Source organism: Ceratosolen solmsi, unplaced genomic scaffold (assembly GCF_000503995.2).
Source record: "Ceratosolen solmsi marchali unplaced genomic scaffold, CerSol_1.0 scaffold15, whole genome shotgun sequence".
Taxonomy (NCBI): domain Eukaryota; kingdom Metazoa; phylum Arthropoda; class Insecta; order Hymenoptera; family Agaonidae; genus Ceratosolen; species Ceratosolen solmsi.
The window spans coordinates 340,775-368,771 of record NW_011948434.1 but is presented as its reverse complement, the minus strand read 5'-3'; the positions used below and the strand labels follow the sequence as shown (position 1 = coordinate 368,771).

Below are 27,997 nucleotides of genomic sequence, written 5' to 3'. Positions count from 1 at the left end.
AGTTCTACTAAAAAATTCTTTTTAATTTATATTTCTGAATATAGTATCTGTGACATTGTAAATACATTCAGATACATATATTTGTTACAGAAAAAATATATTTAAAAATAAATTATTATGGTGTGATTGAAGTGCATATAGGGAAAATGTATACTTGCATTAACTGTGGTGTTTACATCGACGAACTCTATCGCCGGTATAGTCAAAACGTACTCAAAGTTGTGACATGTGTAAGTTAATTTATAAATAATAAATATTTAAAAAGTATTTGAATAGTGTAAATATTTGAAATACTATGTTATAAATTTTAATGATTTAAAATATTTATTTTTAATTATATTAGCTAAATATTAATCATATTAAGTAAATAAATAAAAAATTATCATTATAGTTTGGACTATTAATTTAATAAAAATTTGTTAAAAAGTACTTTAAAAGAATGTTTAAAAATAATTCAATCATTTATTCACTGATATTGATTTTAATACGTGAAAATTAACTGTAATTAGTGTTTAATTGGAATAATGAATATTTAAATATATAATTTTTTCAGTTGTATATTTTCAAAAGTAAACAACAATGAAAATTAAGTAAATAAATTTTTAATTTAATAAATAACATTTCTTTCAATTTTTCTAGCACAGAAAGAAATCTAATATATTAAAATATAACTTAAAAACTACTGATTTAATGATTACCAGTGTAGATTTAATGTTATAATTTTATAAAATAAATTTTCTTATTCTTATTTTAGTATGGATCATAAACAAATGATCGATTAATTATTAAATAAATATCTAAAAATATTTCCCAACTACCTCAAGCTGATTCTTAACATATTTGTATATTATGTCAACATAAAGTTTGATAAGAAGATGCAAATGGATTTGAAATATATAGATTCAAATACAAGTTAAATTACAGTTAATTATTTACGATTTATTTACAAATGAATGTTGACAAAATTAGTACTTAACATAGTTTAATTTTAATATATTTCTACTGCATATAATTTAATATAAAAATTTATTAAATATTCAATCTTGTTACCTCTTTTAGGATAAATGTGGCAATTTGGCAGATAAGTATATCGAGTATGATCCAGTGATTGTATTGGTAGATCTTGTACTTCTAGAAAAATCGGCCTACCGTCATCTTCTTTATAATAGTAATTTTAAGTCTTATTGGAAGCTTATAATCGTGTTAATACTTGGCGAATCCTTTCGTAAATGGATGAAGTATATAGGCGAGCCCAAAACTTCGTCCGTTAGTCTCAGTAGTTCAACGTTTTCTTTGAAGTATCTTACCAGAACAAATCAAGTTTTAATTTTTCAAGGCGAGCGAAACTTCTATTTCTTACTTGTACACACTACTTTATCATTTGTTGTTTTTGTTCTTGCTGTTTTTATCATTACGGAATTAAGGTTATTGATACTAGGTACGCGGCCATATGGATATAAAACTTTAAATCTTTTGCGTGCCCTTGTTCTCGGTAGTTCTGCCAAGTTACTAGGACTATTCAGTATCGTTTGGCAGAATATAATTCCAGGACCATATCAAATGTTGATTTATGGTTATACTGCACTCTGCCTCCTTACAGCTTATTCAGGTACTAATATTTGTTTATGTATAGTATTCGTACTTTTATAGTAATAAATTAACTACACAATTGAGATAGTTTATTTATATTTTATTAAATAGAATTTTTTATAATTATTTAAATTTTTAAATTAATTTTAAACTAGAAAGTTAATATTACAATTATTTTTAATGTTTATTCATTACAATAAGGATATTAACAATATTTAGATTATTTTCAGTTTAAGCAATAAAATTATAATAATGTAATTCTTTATTATCATCTACATTTGTTGCAAAGAACATTTATATAATGTATTGAAATATGTGCAATGTAATAAACTAAAGTAAGGTAAACTTAAAAAAAAAATATTTTTTACATATAATAATATCATAGATATGTACTGTTTAATCTATCCATTTTTATAATTATATCAATTGCAATACAGAAACATATTATACAAAATATAATATAAATATAAATAGTTTCAATAATTAACGATTATTAATTTACAAAAATTTTAATTTTACATTTTTATTTAAATGATTTTATAGTAATGAAATTTAATCTTTAACAAGAAATTATTAACACATAGTTATTTAATAAATTAAATGGTTCATAAAATATCTATCGATGCATTAATATTAATATTAATTAAAATTAATATTAATAAATAAGAGTTATAATTTAAAATGGTATATATATGTATATATATCTATATGTATTTGTATAATAAATAATGTTAGATATAGTAATAGATATAGGAATAAATTAATTAAAAAGTTTTTAAGATAAAATAAATTAAAAATGATTAATTTTAAATTTGTAATAAAAATAAAATAAAAAATATGTACAAATTTAATCACGAAGGCAAATAAATGTGATTATAAATATAATTTTAATAATTTAAAAATTGTTGAATAAAATTTTAAATATATGTTTAATACTGTAAATATCAGTTACTTTCATTATATATTTAACATTTTTCGATCAAATGCTTATTTTTAAATTATATTCTTTATTTCTGAATAATAGAACATGTATAGTGTTTTGAATAATTACATATTTTTTTAGTTTATCACGATATAAGTCTGTTTACTAACTGCAGATATTATAACAGTACACGATACATAAATAATATTTAGTTTTGAAGGAATTATAATTTTTTTAGTATTTATGAAATAAATACTTGTTTATACTTTTCATCAGTAAAATTTTGAGTATTTCTTATGTAAAGATAATCGTTTTAAGTGTAGTATACTCATTAGTAATTTAAACTTTCTTTTTATAGTTGTCTCTGGAAGTGGAAGAACTGGGTCATTAATTGGACTTGCTGGTGGATTTTTAGCTCACAATTACGTTTATGACATAATACCTAAATTATATGTATTGATAATTAATACACTATTTTAAAGATAAATCGTTATCTGATAATGAATGCCAAAAGTGTTTCAAGCATCTTTAATTGGTAAAATACTCCAACCAAGTACAAGTCTATCAAAGCCACAAGAGAATAAATTGCAGGAATTATTGATATCTTCCGTCCAAGCTACTGAACAAACCATTCGTCGATGACCCTAAATAGTAGTTCTATTTTATTAATTGTGTATTCATATTTATTGTATAAAAAATATGAAAAGGTTATATTTAAAAATTATTAAAAATATTTCTAATTTCTTTGAAATTTGTAGTGTATTATAAATAAATTATAATAAATATTACATAAACTTTTAAATAAAATTTATAATTAGTGCAAAGATTTTAAATAATTACCTGTCTACTTGTTCTTGGTAATCTTGCTAAGCGTTGCCCACTTAAATCAAATAAACGAATTTGCCTATTATCATATGGAATAGCTACTACTCCTGTACATGAAACAGCCAATCTATTTGCTGAACTATCTCCACGTATAGTAGCTAAAGGACTTCGAATATTACGTAATTCCCATACTTTAATGCTTCTATCATCTGAAGCTGAAACTATTTTATCTTCTTTTGTAAATACTGCTGATGTAACAGTTCTAAAAATAGTGAATATTAGTAGATTATAATTATAATTATTTTAACTTAAAAAATAGAAACATGTATTTTTCATTTACTCTGTGTGTCCTTGGAAAACAGATACAGAATGAAAGGGTTCTCTAAAATCCCACAATCGAAAAGTATTGTCTTGACTAGATGTAACACATAATCGCTGTGCATGATGTGTTGATACATGAGTCAATTCTTGATCATGTCCACAAAGAGTATGAATAATTTCACCAGATTCTGCATCATATAAATTAGCAGTTCTATCCCAAGAAGCAGTTACTATTTGTTCAGCACCAAAAAGCCAATCAGCAGCCACAATAACTCCTGTATGTCCAACTAATTCTTTAATTGGAGTTCTCAAAATAGGAACTGTTTCTTCTTCTAATGGTGCACAATTGTCTCCACTAATTATATTAACTCCACGTTCTCCAATAGTTATTAAGTCTTCTAAAGATGATCTCTTTGATAAGTTCCAGTTAACTGCAACTTGCCATATATGGGCAGTCCAATCACCACTTGCTGATAATATTAAATCTTTTGTTGGATGAAATCGGACAGAGTTTACAGAACCACTATGTCCTGTATATTGTAATAAACAGCGACAACTATCTATTCCCCAAACTCTGGCTGTATGATCAGCTGAAGCTGTTGTAATAACTAGTTGTCCAATTCTTCCAACTGAAACTTCCCAAACACCATCTTTATGTCCTCTGTATTCCTTTTGCATACTGCAAGTCATAGTGGGATTTTTGAAACTTGAAACTATTTTGCTTGTTTGAACTTTTAATTTATGTGATGCTTTGATTTTATGAACAGAGTTGACACCAATAGCTAAAAACATAATAATTTTAATTCATAATGACAGTTAGTAACATAACTTTTATAATGCATTTATGCAAAGTTAATGTTAGAGAAATTTTTTACTACTACAACAGTTATTTTCAAAGACTTAATATCAATATTATTATCAATATAATAATTTAAAATTATTTTAAATTTATAATATTTAAAATAAATATATTAAAAACAAAATACATTTTTGCTTAGCAAGATGCTTATTGTCAGAATAATCTTGGAAATCTCCAGTTGGTAAAGTGCGTTCTCCCAATCCATAACACTCTCTTTCCAATTTCTCATTTAATGCTTCAATTTTTTCTTGCACTATAACAGAATAAATATTAAATTTTAATCAATGAAAAAAAGTATAATATAAGAAGTATTGATATACATATATACATCCAAAATTTTCAACACAAAGCATTTCAAATTCTTTTTCTATTTGTTGAAATAAATCTAATAATTTTGAACGCAGTAATGGAGGTATTGACGTATCTTCAGCATCTGATCGTGAATTAATATAATGTAAAGCAGTTGTCTGAAGAGGAGTTGAGCTACTTTGTTGAGATTGTAACTCTGTATCAGTACTACTTTGTACTCTCGGAATTGAAATTCTTTTTACTTTTCCACTGGATTTATTACTTGTACTAACAGTTGGTTCACCAGGCATGATTTTTTATTTATTTTAACACTTTATAATATATATTTAAAACTGTCAGCGTTTATTTTTTACTTAAACTATCACTTAGAATCACATAAAAATAAATAGTGTTACGTTATCAGCAAAATTTTTAACAATTTAATTTTCAATTCTACTTTGAGTTCTTTGTACAATTTTTTCTAAAATTTACATTATTTTTTTCCTTTGGATGAAAAGTACGGAAAGTCTGAAAGACACTACTGTCATTGCTTTCAACTAAGAAAAGAAAAAATTACTAGAAACATATTTTAAAGAAGTAAATAATTTAACAGTAAATACAAAATTAATCAATTGTATTTAAACAAGTATAATATTTATAAAAAAATTTATATAACGATTTTTAATTTAAAAATATAAAAATTAATCAAATCCATAATTGATGATATATAATTTTGTGATATTTATTATTTTAGTTATAAATAGGTTATACATTCTATGTACAAGTATCATAATTTGTCTTTTAAATATTCAAAACAATTTTTTACTAATAATAATAAAATATACGGATATGAGACTTCAAATTAAAAAATATCTATTTTATATTTTATATTTAACAAAGGTTGTTTCACGATTTAATTGATCACCTGATATATAAAATAAGTATGCTTATTTGAGAATATAAAATCGAGTTTAAATCTTTCCAGTGATTTAAGTACAATGTTGATTATAAAGTCTTTTTAATTTATAATTCTATTTTTATTCAGGCTATTTCCAGTTTTTGACGAATATGAAATGTAAACGTGCCGTGGCACTGTGAACAGTATCACTGTAGATATATCAAAATATGCACAAATTATTTTTAAATAGATGCCCAATATTACGTCTTCAATATACTTTTATCATACAGTCACTAAAAACTTGAATACAAATATTTTAATAAAATACATTTTGATTTAATTTTTTTGATAGCTTAAAAAAAATTTGGGGTTAACCTTGGTTTACTCAATTATAAAATAATGATGATAACGGACAGTTTATTAATAATTAAAATAAAAATCCATTCCAACCTCAAAAAATTTAAAGGCTTGCGTGCGTAACACAATTGCAATCTCTGTTAAAAAATATATACTTATATATATGTATATAAGTAAAAAAATTATAGAAAGTGCATTGATGAAAAGATAATACATTTCACTTATGTGTAATTAATATTTCTTTATTATAAATGTTCATTAATTATAAAATAGAATTTTCCGAATAAAGAATAAAAATATATATACATTAAATTTTTAATTATTTTTGTCTGGAAATATACTATTGCGTTTATTAATCAATAATAAATTCTTTAAATTTCAACTTTTAGCGATTTAAAACTTTATTAAACGACTTTGGCACAATTAAATAAAAATATCTCATAATTATAAATTAATAGATAAAATAATTAAATGAATTAGTTTGGTTGAAAGAAATTTATTATACAGACGAATTTTTAAAATAGTTTATTATTAAACATTTATTTCATTTTATTGATCTCGATTTAATATTTAAAGAAGAAAGCAGACGGCTTTCTGATTACCGGTTAAAGATACGAGGGTACATAATGAGAAAAATTTTAGAAAATATTTTCTTTTATTAAAACTATCTGTTTTTGTTTAAGGAATTATTAAACAATTATTTTTAATATATGAAATAATTTCAATTATTGGAATTAATGTTTATAGACGTACAAATTTAGTAGTAAGCACTTCACGTTATTTGTACATAATGTTCAATATCTTAAATTAGGTTAAAAGATGGATTAATCTACTGTTGTATATTTCAAATTATGCAGTCAACAGATATTAAAAAAATTATCTTTAATCAATATGAAAATAAGGAAGTTATTTGCTACTGTTGGAGTGGGATTTATTTTGACTTGTTGTATTATGATTTATGTTATGCTTGATATAACTCTTTTTCCACAAAGCCGCGGATCAAAGACTAATATTAAGGATGTAAGTATTTTCTTCATTAAAAGTATTATGTAAATTACATTTTTAATATTGTTCATGTCATATTAATATTTTAACATATTTTATTATATTTAATTTATTATATTTAATTAATTTGATGTAATTTCAGAATCAATGGCTTCATTTTGAAACTAGATTAGCAAAACTTGAAGAAGATTGGAATCGACATCATAGTGCTCTGAATGCTTTACAAGTAGCTGCCAAAAGAAAAATTAGACCATCATTTGATGAAAAGAATTATAATGTAAATTTATTATTAAATTATATAACAGAAAAACCTGTAATATGTTCTTTGAATTTTAAGCAAATACCAGATGTTGATATTCAAATGCTTAATATTTATAAGCAATTAAAATTTGATAATCCTGATGGTGGAGTCTGGAAACAAGGTTGGAATATTGAATATGATGAGAAACAATGGCATCCAAATAGGAAGTTAAAAGTTTTCATTGTACCTCATTCTCATAATGATCCAGGATGGTTAAATACTTTTGAAAAGTATTATACATATCATACTCAAGGGATACTAAATAATTTAGTAACTAAATTATCTGAAGATAGAAGAAGAAAGTTTATTTGGGCAGAAATATCATTTTTTAAACTTTGGTGGGATGATCAATCACAGTCAACAAGAGATGTTGTTAAAAGATTAGTACATGAAGGACAATTAGAAATTGTTGCAGGTGGTTATGTTATGCCTGATGAATCAGTTTCACATTGGATGTCTCAGCTTATTCAATTAACTGAAGGCCATCAATGGTATGTATTAAATTTTAAATAAAATTAAAAGTTGTTTAATGTGAAATTAATCAAATTTGTAATTTAATAGTTAGATGTTTAAAACTTAAATATGATTTTTGGCAACTTTTTTTTTGTTTTTTGTTTTTTGTTATTTGTTTAATACAGAAAAATGAAAAAACAGAGAATTTTTAGAGCAACTTTAGTTTAATCATGATTTAATACATATCTTTGTTTTATTTTGATTTCATCAAAATAGTTTCTTCTTTTTTGTATTATAGATTTTAAAGTTCAATTTTGACACTTAGTACAATTTTACAGGTTAAAATCAAATCTGGATTACATTCCAAATACTGGTTGGGCTATCGACCCTTTTGGACTTTCTCCAACTATGCCATATTTATTGAAAGGTGCTGGTTTACAAAATGTTGTTATACAACGTGTTCACTATTCAATCAAAAAGAAACTGGCTCAAAATAAATATTTAGAATTTCGATGGCGGCAGTTATGGGATATCGATGGATCTACAGAAATTTTTACTCATATGATGCCCTTCTATAGTTATGATATTCCTCATACATGTGGACCAGACCCAAAAATATGTTGTCAGTTTGATTTTTATCGTCTTCCAAGTTTTGGGTTTAGTTGTCCCTGGAAAATCCCTCCAAAAGCTATTACAAAGTCTAATGTAGGTGAAAGAGCTGCTATGCTTCTAGATCAATATCGTAAAAAAGCTCAACTCTTCAAATCCAATGTTGTATTAGTACCTTTAGGTGATGATTTTCGATATTCACACTTATCTGAATGGGATGCTCAGTTTACAAATTATCAAAAACTTTTTGATTATATGAATAAAGATCAACAAATGAATATACAAATTCAATTTGGAACCTTAACTGACTATTTTGAAACTCTTAGAAATCAAAAGAATTTGGAGGATTATCCTAGTTTAAGTGGAGACTTTTTTACTTATTCAGATAGGGATGATCATTACTGGAGCGGATATTATACATCTAGACCTTTTCATAAAAGACTTGACCGAATTCTTTTAGGAGCATTGAGAAGTTCTGAACTTTTAAATACAATTGCGTGGATGAGGGGTAGTGATCATTTAATAGAAGAAAAACTTGCAAGTCGATTGAATATTGCAAGACGTTGGCATTCCATATTTCAACATCATGATGGTATTACTGGAACTGCTAGAGATCAAGTTGTTATTGATTATGCTCAAAAAATGACAGTTGCATTAAATCATTCAGCTCATATCCTTCAACAATCTATTGTACATTTACTGAGAAGTTCAAAAAAAACAAATATTGATCTAGAAGCTATTTATTTAACTTTGGATGAATCAAGGTAAAATTGTTAAAATATTTACATACGATTATACAATGAAGCATGTACGAATTTTAATTTATTGTAAACATTTTTAAATATTAAACTTAGTTAAAATAATCAATTAAAAAATAATTATAATTAAGTTTCAACAATATTTGCACACAGTTGACATATTAATTAAAAATTAAAAGGCAAATTTTTAATTATCTGATATAAAAATTTAGTTTTATTACAATATATAAATGTCAAATATATTTAATATTTTGTAACACATCAGTATTTTTGTAGAATTAGGTATTCAATTTTATAATATAATTAGTATTAATTAATTTTAGATCACATCACACAAACCCTGAAAATAAATATATACTTTCATTTGGTGATGAAATAACTTCAAAAAAGATTTTATTCTACAATTCACTTCCTCGATCTAGAAAAAAAGTAATAAGCATATATGTATCAACACCTTACGTACGAGTTACTGATAAAATGGGTCATCCAATTCAATGTCAAATTTCACCAGTATGGGTTAGTTCAGCAGTTATTTCTTCAGTAAAATATGAACTATCTTTTTTAGTTACTGTATTTGCTTTTGGCTTAACCACATATATAGTTCATACTTTACATGATACTGTTTTACCAAAGTAAGTACAATAATGTGCAATTTATATTTATTTATATTTTACATTTACTTTAAATTTTAATTATATTTACAATTAAAATTTTTTGATGGTTTTGAGTTTAATTTGATAAGCTAAATGAATGGATACATATAAATATCAAATAATAGAAAATTTTTTGTGCATAGTTTGTTAATTTTTTAGAATTTATTAGATTAAACTAGTGATTAAAAAAATTTCAAATAATTATTTTAAGTGCTATAATACAAGTTTCTAATAATAATATTATAGTGAAGTGTATTTGGCTAATGTCACAGTCTATAATTTGGCTATTCCACTCTCAGCAGTACCTGGTTTTAATAATGTACAAATATATCCTATTATACAAGAGTTTTCGATCAGTCAACAATTAGAATTGTCTGCCACCTTTGGAAAGACAGGGTTATTAAAAGCTTTGCGAGTAAACAATTCTACTTTTCCAGTGCATTTGGAATTTGTTAAATATGGAACACGAGGTGCTGGTCAAGACAAGAGTGGAGCCTACTTATTTTTGCCTGACAAATCAGATCCAGATCCACTATTCACTGGAAATAATAGAATAGTCCATTTAGTTACTGGACCTGTTTTGTCAAGAGTTTTTACAGACTTACCATTTGTTAAACATATATGTACTCTTTATAATTCAATGGGAAGTGATGGACTTGGTTTACACATAATAAACGAAATTGATATTACGGAAACTCAAAATTTAGAATTAGCAATGAAAATTAATACTGATATTGTTTCTGCAGATGTCTTTTATACTGATTTAAATGGTTTAAATGCAAGTATTGGATATTTAAATTTTTTTTGGAAAAGTTATCGCTTATACCATCAATAAAACTTTTATTAATTTTTGTATATAGATGATTAAACGTCAAAGGTTTCCAAAAATTCCAACTCAAGGAAATTATTATCCTTTAGCAACTAGTGGTTATATTGAGGATAAACGTGTTAGAATGACTGTTGTAACAGGACAACCTCTGGGAGCTACTTCAATGTCTTCAGGACAATTTGAAGTTAGTATATTCTTAAAGAAATTTTTATTTCAGTAAATATTGAAATAATAAATCAATAGAATCAATAGATGATCAATATATCTCATATATATGTAAGTCTCATAAATGAGAATACATATGTATGAGATATTAATATATTTTTATAGTTAAATTTCAAACTTTATCTTCACTTTAAATTATTTACAAATTAAAAAAATATTTAAATTTACTTCCAATACTATTAATTAAATAAAATTTAAAATTTTGATTGTAGATAATGCAAGATCGAAGATTGCTTCAAGATGACAATCGTGGCTTAGGCCAAGGCGTGACTGATAATTTATTGACATTCAATCGATTTACATTGATATTTGAAAAGTATCAAGAATCTTGTTTACAATCAGTTCCTTCAATTGAACATCCAGCAGGTCTTTTGTCACTCGCTGGCCATTTAGCATTGGATGACTTGCTCCATCCTATTATTGCTTTACATCCTCAATCCATGACACCACTTGATCTGAAACCGAGTTTTTCACCACTTATTTCGGATCTTCCTGTAGATTTGAATGTCGCCAGTTTACGTGTAATACCAATTCCAGATGGAGCTGGAAAAGGTGTAGGTATGGTATTGCATAGACAGGCTTTAAATCTTTGCTGGGGTGATCCTTTAATTCAGAAGCGTTTCTTCGTGTCGAAGACTGGCAGGATTGATTTAAGAAAATTTTTTAATAATTTCCATGATTGGACTATTAATGATACACCTTTAACTTTTACTAATGTAAAGTCTTCTCGAAAATCACCTATAGTTAATTTATGCCCTCATCAATTACTATCACTATTATTTCACAAGACAGAATCTTAAAATATAACTTAAATTAAATTCTTACCCTAAAATTTAATTATTTAATTAAAGATTTCAGCAAATTTTAAGATTTTAGTACAATTGTCATTTTGTGTTAAACAAATGAATACAGTTTTTTATAATTGAAAAATGATGAAACAACATACATGATAATCATTTTTGTATTATATTATTTTGACTAAATATATAATATGCAAGGTAATTTTTAATAAGAATCATTTCATATATGTATAAACATTTATTGTGAGTGTTATTTTAAATTAAAAAAAAGAAAGAATATGAAAAATGTATGGAAACAAATCTATCTTATATATTATTTTGGAAATAATATTAAATAAGATAATTTTTATTTGCTCGTAATAAATTAGTTGAAAAAAATCATTTTTCCAAACTTTTTTTTTATATAAAAACATTAACATAAGGATTATTTAATTTTTTAAAATTTTCTTACTGTGCAGAAGTTTACTTTTTGTAAATTTGTATTATAAACTGATAAGTAATTACTTTTAAATTTAGAAAAAAAATTTGTTTTAAAAAGTTTTTTTATGGAAAATAATTAGAAATGTTATTAATTGGTTACAATTTCATAAAATAATTATATAGTACAAGTTTAAACGAATAGTTACTTATTAAGAGGACTATTTTTTATGCAGCTTAATTTTTAAAGATTGAGAATTAATTTTCTCAATACACTTATCATAATAATATAAATTATAATAGTACTTCAATCATTTTTTAATTCGTATTCATATTAATTCATTTGGGATATCTTATTTTGAAAATTCTTACTATTATTTTACTATAACTTTATTAAGTAATTGATAAAAAAAAAATTATGAAAATTCGGAAAATTACTGAGTATTTTTAATTTTTTATTTAAAATTTATTTCATAACTCTATGATTGATCAATTATTACACTTTATTATAGTTCATAAATATTATCAATGTAGTAAGTTATTGAAATACTACAATTGGTAGATTAAATTTATGCAGTTCTAAAGTATTTCATTTTTGTAAGTTTTCTAATTTTATTAAGATAATTAAACGTGTCAAGATTCTGGTAATTATTTCTATCTGTTACTTATGTGCTGTAGAATTGTTATATTTTGTCATGCTAATTTTATAATTTTTATAATAACGTAGAACCTAAATTATCAACAAAATGGTGTTTTATTTTGTAATTATTGATTATTTTTTATTTATGTTTAATGACTTCTTACTTAAATTTTATAACAAAATTTTTAAATGCTTTATTTTGTCATATAATTAAAGTAACATATATAATTTTTTTTACTAAGAGTTTAAAATAAATAAAAAAAATTTATAAATAATTTTTGGTAAGTAGATATTTAAATGTGAAACTGCATTAAAAATTTTCATATATCTTCAATATTCTATTTTATTTTATTTTCGAAATATACTATTAACATGCAAATAATTAGAATATCAGTTTTAATTCACTGATAATATTGATCATTACAATTTAAAAATAAAATATTTATAATATACACGAGGATCTTAATAGATAATACAATATTTTTTTTACGATACATACAATGCACACATGTTAATTTTAAATGATTAAATAAAATATAAATTTTATTTTTTTAAACTGAAAGTTAACACTTAAAAAATTAATAGTTATTAAAAAATAAAAATATTACTTTTTGCATTAAAAATGTTTTGTATGTTGTTCATATGAAAATATTAACTACTTAATCTTGTAGAAATATAAATTTAGAATTTTAAAGTAAAAACTATTCAGTGCAGAATGTAATGAATGCATAAAATTATTTTTGTAAATATTTTATAATTATATTTATTTAATTATTTAACATAAGATATAAGATAATTGAATCATCAATAATTATACATGTTGTAGATTTTGTTTACTTAAAATCATGTAATCAACTCCATCTGATGGGGGTGGGTTTGTGACGTCCATTTTATAACTGTAATAGTATTAAAGTTACATTTTCTGTTTTTAAATAAAAATTTATAGATCATTAGCATAATACAATAATTTTGGTAGTACAAACATAATACTTAAGTGAATATAAACCAAACATATTCATCATAATGATTTATGTAATTTTTTAATATAATTTCGGTTATTATTTCAATAAATAAAACATACTTTACAAATAGAATTATTTTTTTTCTGTATATGTATATTCGACGAATAGATTTGTCAGAGTTATAGAAATATGACAATATGTTTAATTTAATTAATAGTTAAGATATCTATAAGTACATTACAGATGACAAGTTTTAATAAAATCGTTATTAAAATTTATTAGTGAATTTGTTAAATTATATTAAATAAAATTGCAATAACTTATTTATATTCTAAAGAGAGAATGACAGATAAAAAGATATAATAAATTTACAATTAAGTACATATTAATCTTAAGAACAACAATGCCTATAAGTATTTATTCATTTATAAATATACTCTATATTAGAATGTTTTATTTCATGTTGCATTTAATAATCAAGCTATTTTTAAAAGTTTAAAAATTTTGAAATTAAAATTAATTTTACTTACTTAAGCTTATAAAAAAATGATAAAGCCATTGGATTATGTTTATGAACTGTCAAAACAACCTTTTGCATTTTATTATTAGCAGCTATAGCTTCAAGGCAGTTCATCATAAAACGACCAAGTCCTTTGCGTCTTTCCAATGCTTCTAATTGTAGTTCATAACTACCGATTTCATAAAAAAAATAAAGATTTTATATTAAAATAACAACATTTTAATAATAAATTACACATGAAAATAATATTTAGATTTTTCTAACAAATGCATTAAACTAATCTATACATATAATATCTTGCATATATGTATAAATATTATTTTCTATTTTTCTAATACCTGTATATATCTAATACCAAACTATTATAATCGATTATTTATTTAATAATTATCTTTAAAAATTATATGCTTTTGCATATATTTTGTAAAATATAAATTTGAAAATATCATATACATAATTATTATTCCGTTTCTAGACATAATAGATTCAATTTTGAAATTTTTAATTTTAAATATTACCAATATAATACTTCCACTGCGTTATCTATATCAAACCGGAAATGAGAAAAGCCAATCATTTTTCCTTCTGAAGATGCAATTAAGTACCAAGCATTATTTTCTGTAAGTTCTGCTTCTTTTGCTATTTTATTCCATCCCCAATTTGATTGTTCATATCTTGCTTTCATGTTTAGTTCCAATAAATTAAAAATCCATGTTAGTGTTTCAGGTAAAAGATTTGTAACACGTTTACAATCTAATTGTATCACTGCACAATCTTTAGAAGTATACTCATGAAAATGAACAAGAGTTTCTAAAGGATTAAAAACTGAATTTGCTTTTTGCACTAATTTTGAAGCAATTGTTACTTTTTGTGCTTGAATCTGTCGTCTTGTCTTATGAGTTTTCCTCTAAAAACAAAAATAAATTTGTTAATTATTTAATATATTTTTATTACATATAACAATTAATATTTTTAATATATAGATTAAGTTTATTTAAAATACAATAACAAAAAGATTTTAAGTAAAACTTATAATTAAATGTTTGCATCAATTGTCAAAATAAATCATACATCTCAAATTTTTTAAATAGATTGTTTATTTATTTTTATTTTATAAATATAATTATTTCAAAATAATTTTAAATACTTAATTTATACCTTCATTATAAATATTCTTAAACTTTATAGTTAAGTAAATAATCGAACGGGAATTTGTGTGTATACACAAAAACGTAACTTGCATGCATGCAATGGGTTTAGTAAGAAAACGATTAAAGCGCAGTTGAAAGTTCGTGTTTCATAATTATTATTCAAATATATATGTGGAAAATTTAAAAAAGAAATTATAGGACTATATATAGCTCAGGAATATTAATTATTACTTCTGTAATTATTTAAATACACGGAAAACGTCATATAATGTGATTTTCCCAATGAATCTTTAATAATTATTTAAGATATTTTAATATAAAACACATATTTTTCTATTTTTAATCGCACCAGGTATATAATTTTTTAATATTAAATTATTGGAAACTAACGGTTTGAAATGCAGAATGTGAATTGCAAAATAATTAAAAATGTTAATAGATTCTGTATATTCAGTTACCGTTGATATTTTTAATTGAAATAAATAATTAATTATTAAAATAAATAATTAACAAAAATAAATAATTATTTTAATGTATTTCGTATGTAATATAAGATTTATGAAGAATTAAAAAATTAGATTATTTGTTAAAAGTTGTTTTAAATATTTTGGAATGAAACATTATAATAATGATAATACATGATAGTTAAATCAATAAACTATAGTAAGAATATAATGATAGAGTTGATTAAATCATAAATATGTTAATTAGCTCAAAATATAAGCTTTAAAAATCTGCAAAGCATCAATTGCATTATTTTTAATGAAAATCAAGAGTAACTTATTATTATAGAGACTGAATCTAAATTTCTGTTAGAAAATGCGAAAGTTCATAAGGTGACATGAATGGTAATTCTTGTGCAATCTTCCCATGCACCTATAAACACATTCATAAATTTCTATGTGGCAATTAATTTATATTATAAAAATTAACTAGAAGAAATATATTAAAGTCAAAATATTTGTTACGTTAAATATGTTCTTAAAAACATTATAAAATTACTTATGAAATTTAAAATTTTTAAATTATTTTTTATTTTAACATTTTAATTTATTTAGGAGTTTGTCAACGTCACGAAATCATGAATATACGAAAAAAATAATTTTTATTATTATATGGATTCAAAAATTGGTAAAATAGGTATATGAAATTGAAATGGCTTTCAATAATATATTTCAATAATTTATATTTTTTTAATTACATTAATTATTTTATTATTTTATATGCAATTGATACTACAGGTTACGATGTTTTATTAGTTCTGTTAGATTAGTAATAAATTGATTAACATTATTAACTTATATATTTAATGTAAAATATTGAATTAAGATCTATAATTAAAATATACCATTTTTAACAGTGTATTAAAGGGAATTTTTTTAATTTAACATTTTTAATTTTTTAATCATGCATTACGATAATTTAAAAATTCGTAATTTTCCTTTTCTTGTGGTTGGTGACATGGAAAACGATATAACTTACAATGGTTCCATATAGTAGTTTACAGGAAAATAAAGTAAATATAATTGAAAACGATAGAATAAAATAAATAAATAATTCTTTAATTATTATTTTTATTTTGTTACAGCATTTACAGATTGTTCTTCAAATTTGTTATAAACATGTTGCAAAACTGTGTGAAATGTTTTTGTAACTGCTTTTTTTTCAATTAAAAAACTAAAAAGAAGTAAAAATTGTGATCTGGAAAAGCTTTTTTTAATGGCAATAATCTGCTAGAAAAACGCTTTAAGCAAAATAAAAATAAACGAAGAATCGACGGACATACGCAGTATTTCTGGGGAATTAATTTTTTGTTTATTTTTTCTTGAATTTTGTTTGTTATTGTTTTTATGTAATTGTTTGTCTTTTTACGAAATCCTATATACGAATATATTTTTATCTTTGTAAGTAATTTTTGTTTTTATTATTGTTTCATTTGTAAGTTAAAGAATTATTTCAGCAAAACTATTATTTCTATTTATTATTGATGTGTTATAGCAAAGTCAAATAATAATTTTTTAAATAGTGCTGTTAAAAATTTAAGAAACTATCAAGTTTAAATTTTTCATCATATGATTTATCCACAGTATAGATTTATGAACAAAATAAATTAATATTTATTATATTTTAAATTAATAAAAATGTATTAATAGTTTAAATTTACTTTTATTAAATTTAAATAAATACAATTTTTTTTAAATACTACACTCAAAATTTCATACAAATATTGTTTTTTTAATTATTAATTATAGTGTATTAGAATAATGTAATAATGTAAATATTTTAACACTTGAAGTAAATTTATAAAACATTTTGAATCAGATTTATTAAATAAAAATTCTTAATTAAAAAAATTTTAAATTTAAATTAAGTTTAATATAGTTTTTGTTCAGTATAGGTATATTAAAATGTCTGAAGATGCAAGTGGATCAAAGATGGATGAAAAAGTGTCAGCTGCAATGACTCAATGTTTTGAAAATTATGTTTTAGTAGATGTTGGAGCAAATCTTACTAATAAAAAATATAGTCGAGATTTGGATAGTGTTATACAAAGAGCTAAAGATTCTGGAGTTCAGAAAATTATGGTGAATGGAACCAGTATACGTTCTAGTAAAGAGGCTCTACGTCTTACAAGAATTTATCCTGGTAATTTATATTCAACTGCAGGAGTTCATCCTTATGATGCCAAATCTTGGGAGGATCCACATACATTAGAAGAATTAAAAAGTATTGCTAATAATCCAGAATGTGTTGCTGTTGGAGAATGTGGATTAGACTATAATAGTTAGTAATGAGATTATAACTGAATTCTTTAATAAAATTAATTATTCTTTAAAACTTCAGATTTGTTAATATTCTTTATTAAAAATATATAAATGATTCATTTAAATTTTTGTTTTTGTCATTTTTGAATATATATTATTTAAGATTTTTTTCACATGTTATAATATTTCTTGTTCTAATTGTTTAATTTTACTTATATTTTATTGATTAAATTATGAGTAAGCTTTATACTTAAATTTATTATCTATGAATTTTATATTTAGATTATTTATGTGATTATATATTAAATGAATATAGACATACTTATAATAAACATTTATACAATTATTACAAAAATATATTGTTTAGAAAATTTTTCAGAACCCAATATTCAAAGATCTGTATTCCATAAACAAGTAGAACTTGCTTGTCGCTTAAATAAGCCACTTATAATTCATGAGCGAGGTGCTCAAGGAGATGTAGTGGAAGTGTTAAATCATTATATGGATCGGTTACCACCAGTTCTTATTCATTCATTTATTGGTACAGCAGAAGAAGCGCAAATTTATCTTGATCAAGGTTTTTATTTAGGAATAACAGGATACCTCTGCAAAGATAAATCTAATAGTGGTGTAAGACAATTGCTAGAAGGTGGTCAAGCATCTCTAGACCGAATCCTTGTAGAGACTGATGCTCCTTTTATGTATCCGAATACTAGAGCTAGTAAATTGCCTGTTCATGTGAAGGGTGCATTAACAGAACGCTCTATGACTTTTCTTCAGCGTTACTGCACATTTCAACGTAATGAACCATGTGCTTTGCCAGCTATTGTGGAAATGGTTGCTGCATTTATGCATAAAACACCAGAAGAAGTCGCGCTTGCTACTGCTTTCAATGCTCTTAAACTGTTTGGTCTAAATCAATGATAATCGATGGTGAAATGTAATTATATTTCTTTTTAATATTGTCAGAATCTTATGAATCATCAATTATTAATACAGTTTTGATGTTTGAATACTGATTGAGTTACTTCATTTTAGAAATATATAAACATTATATTATTGATATTTAGTTTTTATATTTAGTTTCATTTGAACAAATTATGAAAAATTTTTATTTTGAAAATATATTATCTATCCATTACTATTTTATTAAAATACATTTTTTATTTTAAGAACTCAATAAAATTTTAGGTAAATAAATAAAACAAATCATATGATATTGTATATTGAATTTGAAATAAAGTATATAGTATATTAAATTATAAGGCAGCTGTGTGATATAAGCATGTAAATTTTCTTGTTGATGTATTGTTTATTTTTATAAAAATAAATTATATAATTATATATTATTTGTAATGTTCTAGATAAAATTTTTTATGTAAGTATAGAACTATTTTACAAATCGAGTTTATATGATTTCAAAGTAAGATTTGCTCTAAATTCAGGATTTGTAATTTATACATGTTAAACAATGCAATCATACACATCCATAGACATAATAATATAAATAATACAAATGTATCATATTTGTATTTTAATCAATAAGATAAGATATGTAAGAAAAAGTAATATAAGTTTTGTATAAGCAAAATTATTCTATAGTAAAAACAAAGTCAATATAATTTTGAATAATTATAAAACAAGAGTTTCTTGCATTGTTTATACTTAAATAAATATGGACTTTAATTAACAAATGTCCAAGATTTATTAAGTATATAATTATTCATAGTATATTAATTAAATAATCCATATGTTATTATGATTTTAATTTATGCTTAATACATAACATTTATCATTAAACGATAATTAAATATTTTTTATTATTTTCTATTTGTATCTTAGTTATGTATTTACTATTTTTGAAATTAATATTTATATAATTTGAATTGCAATGTAGTTTAATATAAAATATTAATACATTTGAAAATTCATCTTTATATTCTTAATAAAATATTTTTGCTAAATTTTTTTAACTTATTAATTATAAATAAAACAAAATATTCTCATATATATTTTTATACAAAATTTATAACATTATATATTAAAAAGATTAGTTTGAAAATTATTTTACTTTTAATATCTATGGTGTTGATATATTAAAATGCTTATGATGTATTAAAAATAATAAAATAAATGAAAAATTATGGATATCATGATACTTTTTTTAATAATTACAGTTATACATTAATAAAAAGAATGTTGATATTTATGTATATAACATTATATAACCATGACTTTATACCAGTACTATTCAGCCCATTTTATATTATACCAGACTATAAGGTTATTGCATCGCCCATTTAGAGCAATTATTGGTTTAGCCAAATTTAGCATAAATTTAGAATATTTTATTTGAAAGGGATTATTTCAACAACTGTAATAGAATATTCGTATTTCCAAATAATTATTATAAATTCAATCCTTCATTCAATATTAATTTCAATTATTTAAATATATATTACCATAATGATATAATTAATGTATAACAACTTAAAATAAAGTTAGCTCATTAAGTTAATATATTTTAATTTATTAATTTTATTTACATTCGAATCTGCATGCACATGGTAACTCAAGTTGTGATAATACTTGAATTACAAAATATCTATTGAAAATATTCAAAAATAGATTACCGATAAAGTTAATATAATAAATATAATATATCTTTTAAATATATGTTAAAGTTAAGAATAGAATGAATTTAGAATAATTAATTAATACAATATATTTAAATAAAATACCTTAATTATTAAAATGTTATCATTATATAAACTCACCCACTACATATCTATCACAAGAATATTTTGAATTATTTGAATACATATTGTGTGTAATGTGGATATATATACCTGTGATTTGATTTATACTTATATATATATATTAATAATTTCGCTCTGTATTAATAATTTGCATTCATTTTTTAATTATTAAAACAATATTTATATTTGTTTCAGTATCACATGTAGTTTTAAGATATATAAAATACACTTTCTCTATTATATTAAAAAATTTCATTATAATTATTGTTCTTTATTTGGAAATAAATACATTATATTAATATAGCATAATTATTTCCTTAAAATAATATACAGGACATTAATTTATAGATTATTAAGATTCTTAATTATGGATTATTTTTTAAATAAAATATATAATACATGATTTATTTTTATATATAGAACATTGTATGGCGTGTATAATCATTGAAAGGATTAGTAAACAGTTCTAGATCATAAACTTATTTTTATATTATCGAAGACATTAATTAAATCAAGTTTTTAATTTTTAGAAACTCCGAATTTTATAATTAACTATATTTAAAATTACTATTTGTAAGTTTTGAGAAATGTGTATTCTTATTTGTTAATACTACTCCAATGTTGCCAGCAATTAATACAAAAAAATAAGATTACATTTTTATTTTGTTTTGAATTAGCTTATTGTATTACAAGTATAGCAATTAAAGCAAATTAAAACTGTAACTAGATCAGTATTTAAACTTTATATATATTTAAAATTTATTAAATTACGTATATAATTTTATAAATGTAATTTAATTTACTTCAGAATAATTAATTAATGTTATCCATATTCCTTAATGAAATTTTGATTAATTCTTACAATTAATATAATTTTATTATTAGCAAAGAAATAATTTAAGAATGTTTTTTTATTGGACAGTGCAATATAAAAAAATACCGATTTTATGATTCCATATTTTATTGAACTCATATTGTTATCAAACTACTAGAGTACTGATAAATTATTATAAAAATTAATAGTGTAAAATTGTAAATTCAAATGATTCTATTAACATATTTTGACATAAGTTTTGAAAAATATATCTATATAAATTAATAATTTTTTAATAAAACGAATAATATGACATTTCAATAATTAGTATAATTATAATAAATTTGAATAGTCTAATGCTTTATACGAATAAATATGAATATAGCAATAAATATAGAAAATACTATTAAATATTTCTAATTTTTTATTTTTATTAAATACAAAAAATGATAATATGTTAAACAATAAACTAATAATTTAACTATTGTAATTTTTATATTATTATTAATTAACATAATTTTAATATGTTGTTGCTAATCGATCTAAATTTCTTCTAATGAGAATAAATGTTTCATATAAAATTACATTTATATTAGGAAGTTTATAATGTAAAATACGTTTTGTAAGTTAGTTAAGAATAGATTATATAAGAACAAAAGAAATTTTTAATTAAAAATTTTAATTTATTTCCACGTTGAGTTATAAAGCAGATAATTCAATGAATAAGTGCATAAGAAAAAGTAGTAATGTTAATAAACAATCTTTATTAGTGCAATATATTTGTATTATAAATCTTATACGAGAATATTTTTAATATTTTATTAAGATTGTGAGTAGAAGAAAATTAATAGGTAGACAATATTAAAGAAATTAGTATTTAATCTATGCAATGTAAGCTTTTATCTATTATTATTTAACAAATTAATACTTAAAGAATTTATTGTATGAAATATATTATAAAAGATTATTTGATGTTTGAATTTCAATGATTTTACATATGTATAGAAATAGAAAAGTAATTATTCTTTAGGAATAAAATAATGAAAATATTGGATACCTTAAAACTATTCATATATTTTTTAGTTGTAAATTATTTTATTCCTCAATTTTTTTTATTTAAATATTCATAATATTCAAAATAAAATATATTAATTTTGTATAACTATTATATGAACAAAAATAAAATTAAAATATAGCTTTTTATTTTAGTTTTTAAAAAACAGATCAGTGCTCGCAAAATATTTGTAATTTTAATAAATTTATATATTAATTAAATGTCGATCTAAGTTTCATTTAATGAATAATAAATTTGAATAAGCCTTTGGGCTTGTTTTTATCTCGAGCAAAAGTTTTTCATTATATGAATATTGCAAATATTTTTTTTTTATTTTTAATAAATGCATAACAAATTTCATAATACTTCGACAGTAGTTTTATTTAGTTTTCAATCTACTCTCTTACATTAAGAAGATGATCGATTTAAAGGTGGGATTGGAAGTTTCGTTAATTATCTCCTTTTCTCGTTAATCTGGTGCAAATCATACACTATAATTTCATTAATACCATTTCAACTACTATTTAGTAATTGACGAATCATTAAATAGATTAATACTAATTTGAAACCAGAGAGAACAATACGGTATTAAATATATATATACATATCTGGTAATATATAAGTAATGAAATAAAATAAAAATCAGAATAAAAGAAAAAATGTTAAGTAGGCTGTTTGTACTTGTTATTTTGTTTAAATCTAAAACGTTTGAATGTTACAAAAAAGAGAATATAATGAATCTAAATCAAGGGTATAAAAAACTTAAGTTCAACAAAATTTTTGTTTTATTTTTAAGGCAGGAAGGATTTTATTGTCGGAATTCTACTGGAAAGGAAAATTGGAGTTTTTTGTCGGTTAAATGGAGGAATATGCAGATCTAGGTATAAAAATGTATATATGTTCAGGAGCTTGCGGCTTGGTTCATCTCATTTATACTTGCTATTTGCGGACTATAAGAGGGCAACACGAGTATCATATGCTAAAGCAATGAGCCTGTGCCATTATTGATCCAGCACGATAAATAACACTGCATTGCTGAAACATTACGAGCAAATAGTTAGGACTGATCATGGATCACTTATTGGATATATATAAAGGGTGGAGGGGAGAGAGAGAGAGAGAGAGAGAGAGAGAGAGAGAGAGAGAGAGGGTCGCAAGGAGTGCAAGAGAACGAAGGTCGAAAAGAGGTGTTATTCTAGATGTGTAGGTTCTTATTTCCGCAAATGAAATAGAGATTGAAAGGCGTTCCGGTCTAGATGTTGTACAAAAAGTGGTGCATACTGGTTATATGTAGGAACATTAGAACATTGGGCATCGATGCAGAAGGTGGGCGTGTAATGCAGACAGTGAGAAAACAACAAAGGCAACGTATCTTATTCAATGCTGGAAATTCTAAAATGATTTTTTATTCCACGGTGTTGGGACAGTTTGCGCATGCGTTTGTAGCATATACTTTGGTCAATTGCGTGAACGAATCAGCAGGAGGGGACAGTCGAGGATGCCGTTGATCAAGTCTGGACAGAGGCGTGCGGTGACGGAGCAGCTGTGAAATAGATGCGCATGGCGCGACGCCGATAGTGAACTCGTCCTCTGTATCGCGTATGTAGAGGCGTATGTAGATGTACAGAGCTAGGTTACGCATTTGTGTGAAAACGTAACGTTTGTTGAAGCGTGCCGATGCATTTTAAGTTTATTTGGTGGTCGAGCGTTACTCAGTATCGTCAATTGCACGTCGATGGGCTAGTCCAGAACTAGTGGATTGACCGAGTTACGTCATACCACGTGTGTTCGAACAGGGGAAGGGACGTATTCCCCTTCTGAGTTACGACAACCCAACGTTTGTTGAGAAGAGCAGTTTTTCTCCTAGTTACCTAGAAAGTAGACAGAACAAGGAAGGAGGGATACTTACGCGTCACTGGCCAGGAGATTGGCCAAGAAAAAATATGAAGAAGTTCACGTTTAAGGGGGTACTCGATGGCTTCCGATCCTCGGTCGCTCAACAAGTTAAGCCCGAACAGGAAATCGTTGAAACGCTTCGCTCCGAGCACTTTCAAGTCAAGAAGGTCAGTCTTGTCGACTCTGCACCTTGACATTGGTGCTCGAAGGTTGTTCTTTGGAAAATAGGTGCTTGTCATACATCGAGCAATCTCACTATTTTTCCTTTTCATTTCCTCAATTTCTTTTTGAACGTAAACTCGTAAAGTTTTTATAGCCAATTTTCATGACAGTGTTTTTGTATGCCTGAATTATTGACCTTATTCTATTTGCTACTTTTACCAATGTCAAGTAATTTCTAATTCAATTATGTAAATATTTCGATATTTGTATGCTTGGATGTTCTGTTTTCAAATATTTCATAAACTAATGATATTATTTTAATAAATGACATTAGGTATTTTTATAATTATTCGCTTAATTTTAGGAAATTTTTTTATGTGTTTATGATGACTATGTGATGAAATGCTTGATGAATAGGCAAATTATTCTTGAAGAAAAGAGATATGCACAATCATATATTGTATATATAATAAGATTGAAAAGTATTTTATAAAATAATGAATATATTGTTATGGAATTAAGGTGTTAGGTATTAAAAGGAATGTCTGAACCCTAAAGAAATTTTTTCTATTCTTGTTGCTTAAAATAAATTCAGTATACACATATATACAGTATACATATACGTTTTTAAGTATATTTAAAAGCAATAATTTCTAATAGTATAGTTGCTAGCTGCATCAACAAACATATTAATTATATTGAAACGTTATATTATGGAACTAAAAGAATTTCATTGTTACTATAAATTTGATTTACTAAAAGTAAAAATTTTTATTCTATTAAGTTTTTAGTGTGAAATTATATTTTAGTTTTGTTTAATATTTATACTGTATAAATATTAAGCTCAACGAAATCATTTGTCATTTGCATGGTAAAAGAATTTTATTATTCATAAAATTAGTATTTTTAAGTTATGTAATTGTTATTGAAATATTATGATCATTAAAACTTAAAATTTTTTAAGCAAATTAATATAATAATTATATTATAAATAAATTATTTATAAGTAACCATTTCAATTAAATGATTATTGACTTTATTTTTTAACACGATATTAATAGATAAAAATTAGTAAAGTTAATATTAAACAAAAAGGATGCTTGACCATCAATCAATCTATATATACATTTTTTAAATATTAACCGACAAATATATTTCAGGTATATTAATACTAAAGTGTGATTTTATACTTAATGCTTACGAAAGTTGCTAATTGAATCAACAAATTACGTGTTTTCATTTATTATTAGTCATTGATTATTTGCGCATGCGTAGGTCCGCAATTTGGTAACTTCCAAGTAACATAAATATGATGGGTTGGATATTAATCTGTAAATCTGCGGCTACATGCACTACAAGGGTAGGGGGAAAATAGGTAAATACGTTTACGGCAAAACCAATAGATAGATTAATTAAAGCACTTTCATATTAACTTTTGAAGCAATACTTTGTCTGAAATATACATTCCTAAGAAATCCCTATCTTAAGTGGATAAATATTATCAATGGACAGAAGGTATTTCGATTTTAATAGTTGTAAGGTTTGTAACAAATAAAATATTTTTACTCTGTGTCAAATATTTCAAAAGTATTTTAAATTTAAAAAGAAAAGTTTTAAAAATATCTTGTTTCTTTATATACTGAATGTTTTTACGGATATTTCTATTTATTTTGTTCGGTCGTAAAAATATTATTGTACAATTGAAATTGTGCAATATTTATTTATATTATTATTTGCAATAAAATATATTAAACTTATGCACCATGTGTATGAATAGAGAAATATTTCTATTTATTTACTATCCTCCCACATTATATAAAAAATATTTTTAAATTTAAATGGAGTTGACAAATTTTTAATATACAGAACTTTTTTAACGTAAAGTTTAAAATAAAATTAATTATAAAATATAAAGATTAAAGTTTATAATAGATTTCTTTAATAGTTATATTTTATCATATTTATGAAAATAATTATTTAAATGTAATTACAAAAAGGATTATGATCAAGTTTTTTTTTCAAATACAAGTACATCTTTTATAAAATGCAAGTACTGTGATTTGTTTATATTATAATACATAAAATCGATTTTCAATAAAATTACTATTACAATTATTTTATTGTAATTTCAATATTATGACACTATTGTTTAATATAAATAAATAATATTTACGAAATAATATATGTAATATAAATAAATTAATTATTATAGAATATGTTAAAAAATTATATTTTTTCGAAATGTTAAAATTTTAATAAATTTTGTCAAATTTTAAAAGCACTTAAAAAATCTATTATCATATAAAATTTTTAAATATTTTTAATATTTTAAATACAATATATAATACACAGAAAATATAAATACACAATGAACCAATTAAAAAAAGTAAATAAGTAATATAATGTAATTATTAATAAAGGTAAAGTGTACCTAACCTTAACTTTAAGATAATGTTATTAATAATTTGGATGGTAATAAAGTACAATAATAATAAATATTAAAATTTATCTCTTTTCATTCGTTTTTTTTACTTTCTCTTTTTTGTAATTTTTGTTCATTAAATAATTAAGGTAATGATACAGTTGTGTTTTATAAGTATAAATTTACAATTTAGATAACTAAAAGTGATTAATAATTTATGTTTGTAGTAAAAAATAAAATAGTTAAATACAATTTTACTTGAAACATATAAATATTAGTCGAAATTTTATTCCTAGAAGAATTAAGTTATAAGTAATGATATTAAAGTGTAATTATTAAAGAATTTTGTTTGAGTAACCTTTGATTACTTTTGTTAATAGTACTGAATAGATAAGTAATTAAAAAATATTTCTCCTTATTCAATACTCTATTCAATGAACCAAAAATAAATTAATGCAATTCTACAAAAAAGTCTTTTTAAATTTTCTACTTTGTATTACTATAGGACACCTTGGAATATATTGTATATTTGATTTTCAAGTTAATATAAATATTCAAGCAATTATATTTTTAGTATTGTTTAAAAACATTGAACAATACTCAATATTTTCCGGTAATTTAATATTTAACTTTTTATAAGGATAGATATAATATAAATACTGAAAATAATGCAAATTTTTATAAAAACAATAAATATAATAAATATAAAATAAGAATATTTTATATTACATAATGTAGGGAA

At 23.0% G+C, this 27,997-nt stretch overlaps 6 protein-coding genes across 8 annotated transcripts in view; 4 read left to right on the top strand and 2 right to left on the bottom strand.

Annotated features, from left to right (window-relative positions):
* Nucleotides 1-94: 94 nt before the first annotated feature.
* On the top strand, nt 95-2,996 carry Arv1 (ACAT-related protein required for viability 1). Its single transcript, XM_011502661.1, is given in 3 exon segments — nt 95-237; nt 1,052-1,609; nt 2,871-2,996. Coding segments are annotated over 3 exon segments (771 nt in total). The 5' UTR covers nt 95-146; the 3' UTR covers nt 2,993-2,996.
* A 24-nt stretch (nt 2,997-3,020) lies between these two features.
* Wdr37 (WD repeat domain 37) lies at nt 3,021-5,179 on the bottom strand. Of its 2 annotated transcripts, none has more exons than XM_011502657.1 (5): nt 4,846-5,179; nt 4,645-4,770; nt 3,678-4,440; nt 3,353-3,599; nt 3,021-3,156 (listed from the first exon to the last, which is right to left on the bottom strand). In XM_011502657.1, exons 1-5 carry the CDS (start codon nt 5,114-5,116, stop codon nt 3,031-3,033), a joined length of 1,533 nt encoding a protein of 510 aa, XP_011500959.1. In that variant the 5' UTR covers nt 5,117-5,179; the 3' UTR covers nt 3,021-3,030. The 2 variants fall into 2 exon arrangements, with proteins under 2 accessions (XP_011500959.1, XP_011500960.1); XM_011502658.1 differs by having other exon boundaries at nt 4,838-4,872.
* Nucleotides 5,180-6,841: 1,662 nt separating this feature from the next.
* On the top strand, nt 6,842-11,807 carry alpha-Man-IIa (alpha-mannosidase 2). Its single transcript, XM_011502656.1, has 7 exons — nt 6,842-7,080; nt 7,208-7,857; nt 8,158-9,192; nt 9,510-9,818; nt 10,086-10,617; nt 10,700-10,852; nt 11,106-11,807. Exons 1-7 carry the CDS (start codon nt 6,952-6,954, stop codon nt 11,691-11,693), a joined length of 3,396 nt encoding a protein of 1,131 aa, XP_011500958.1. The 5' UTR covers nt 6,842-6,951; the 3' UTR covers nt 11,694-11,807.
* A 1,727-nt stretch (nt 11,808-13,534) lies between these two features.
* Nucleotides 13,535-15,505, bottom strand: Naa40 (N-alpha-acetyltransferase 40). The gene is made up of 4 exons (XM_011502655.1): nt 15,391-15,505; nt 14,751-15,139; nt 14,243-14,401; nt 13,535-13,646 (listed from the first exon to the last, which is right to left on the bottom strand). The coding sequence occupies exons 1-4, from the start codon at nt 15,394-15,396 to the stop codon at nt 13,562-13,564; spliced, it is 639 nt and encodes a 212-aa protein (XP_011500957.1). The 5' UTR covers nt 15,397-15,505; the 3' UTR covers nt 13,535-13,561.
* Nucleotides 15,506-17,738: 2,233 nt separating this feature from the next.
* Nucleotides 17,739-19,177, top strand: LOC105364667 (putative deoxyribonuclease TATDN1). Of its 2 annotated transcripts, none has more exons than XM_011502654.1 (2): nt 17,739-18,167; nt 18,519-19,177. In XM_011502654.1, the coding sequence occupies exons 1-2, from the start codon at nt 17,792-17,794 to the stop codon at nt 19,070-19,072; spliced, it is 930 nt and encodes a 309-aa protein (XP_011500956.1). In that variant the 5' UTR covers nt 17,739-17,791; the 3' UTR covers nt 19,073-19,177. The 2 variants fall into 2 exon arrangements, with proteins under 2 accessions (XP_011500956.1, XP_011500955.1); XM_011502653.1 differs by having other exon boundaries at nt 18,516-19,171.
* A 4,758-nt stretch (nt 19,178-23,935) lies between these two features.
* Nucleotides 23,936-27,997, top strand: part of Tomosyn (syntaxin-binding protein tomosyn) — a 53,628-nt gene continuing 49,566 nt past the window's right edge. The window contains exon 1 of the mRNA XM_011502651.1: nt 23,936-24,838. Coding sequence (XP_011500953.1) covers nt 24,719-24,838 — 120 coding nt within the window. The 5' untranslated portion in view covers nt 23,936-24,718. The remainder of the gene's footprint in view (nt 24,839-27,997) is intronic.

What these genes read in the sequence shown, in the direction of transcription:
- Wdr37 (XM_011502657.1), bottom strand. Translation starts at nt 5,116, where the DNA reads ATGCCTGGTGAACCAACTGTTAGTACAAGTAATAAATCCAGTGGAAAA. An exon ending in TTGTGTTGAAAATTTTGGAT is followed by an intron (nt 4,771 to 4,845) that starts GTATATATGTAT and finishes ATTCTGTTATAG; the next exon opens with TGCAAGAAAAAATTGAAGCA. An exon ending in GTTTTCCAAGGACACACAGA is followed by an intron (nt 3,600 to 3,677) that starts GTAAATGAAAAA and finishes CACTATTTTTAG; the next exon opens with AACTGTTACATCAGCAGTAT.
- alpha-Man-IIa (XM_011502656.1), top strand. Translation starts at nt 6,952, where the DNA reads ATGAAAATAAGGAAGTTATTTGCTACTGTTGGAGTGGGATTTATTTTG. An exon ending in CAAAGACTAATATTAAGGAT is followed by an intron (nt 7,081 to 7,207) that starts GTAAGTATTTTC and finishes ATGTAATTTCAG; the next exon opens with AATCAATGGCTTCATTTTGA. An exon ending in CATGATACTGTTTTACCAAA is followed by an intron (nt 9,819 to 10,085) that starts GTAAGTACAATA and finishes ATAATATTATAG; the next exon opens with TGAAGTGTATTTGGCTAATG.
- Naa40 (XM_011502655.1), bottom strand. An exon ending in GCAGTGGAAGTATTATATTG is followed by an intron (nt 14,402 to 14,750) that starts GTAATATTTAAA and finishes TGAAATCGGTAG; the next exon opens with TTATGAACTACAATTAGAAG. An exon ending in TCATTTTTTTATAAGCTTAA is followed by an intron (nt 13,647 to 14,242) that starts GTAAGTAAAATT and finishes ATACTATTACAG; the next exon opens with TTATAAAATGGACGTCACAA.
- LOC105364667 (XM_011502653.1), top strand. Translation starts at nt 17,792, where the DNA reads ATGTCTGAAGATGCAAGTGGATCAAAGATGGATGAAAAAGTGTCAGCT. An exon ending in ATGTGGATTAGACTATAATA is followed by an intron (nt 18,168 to 18,515) that starts GTTAGTAATGAG and finishes TATATTGTTTAG; the next exon opens with AAAATTTTTCAGAACCCAAT.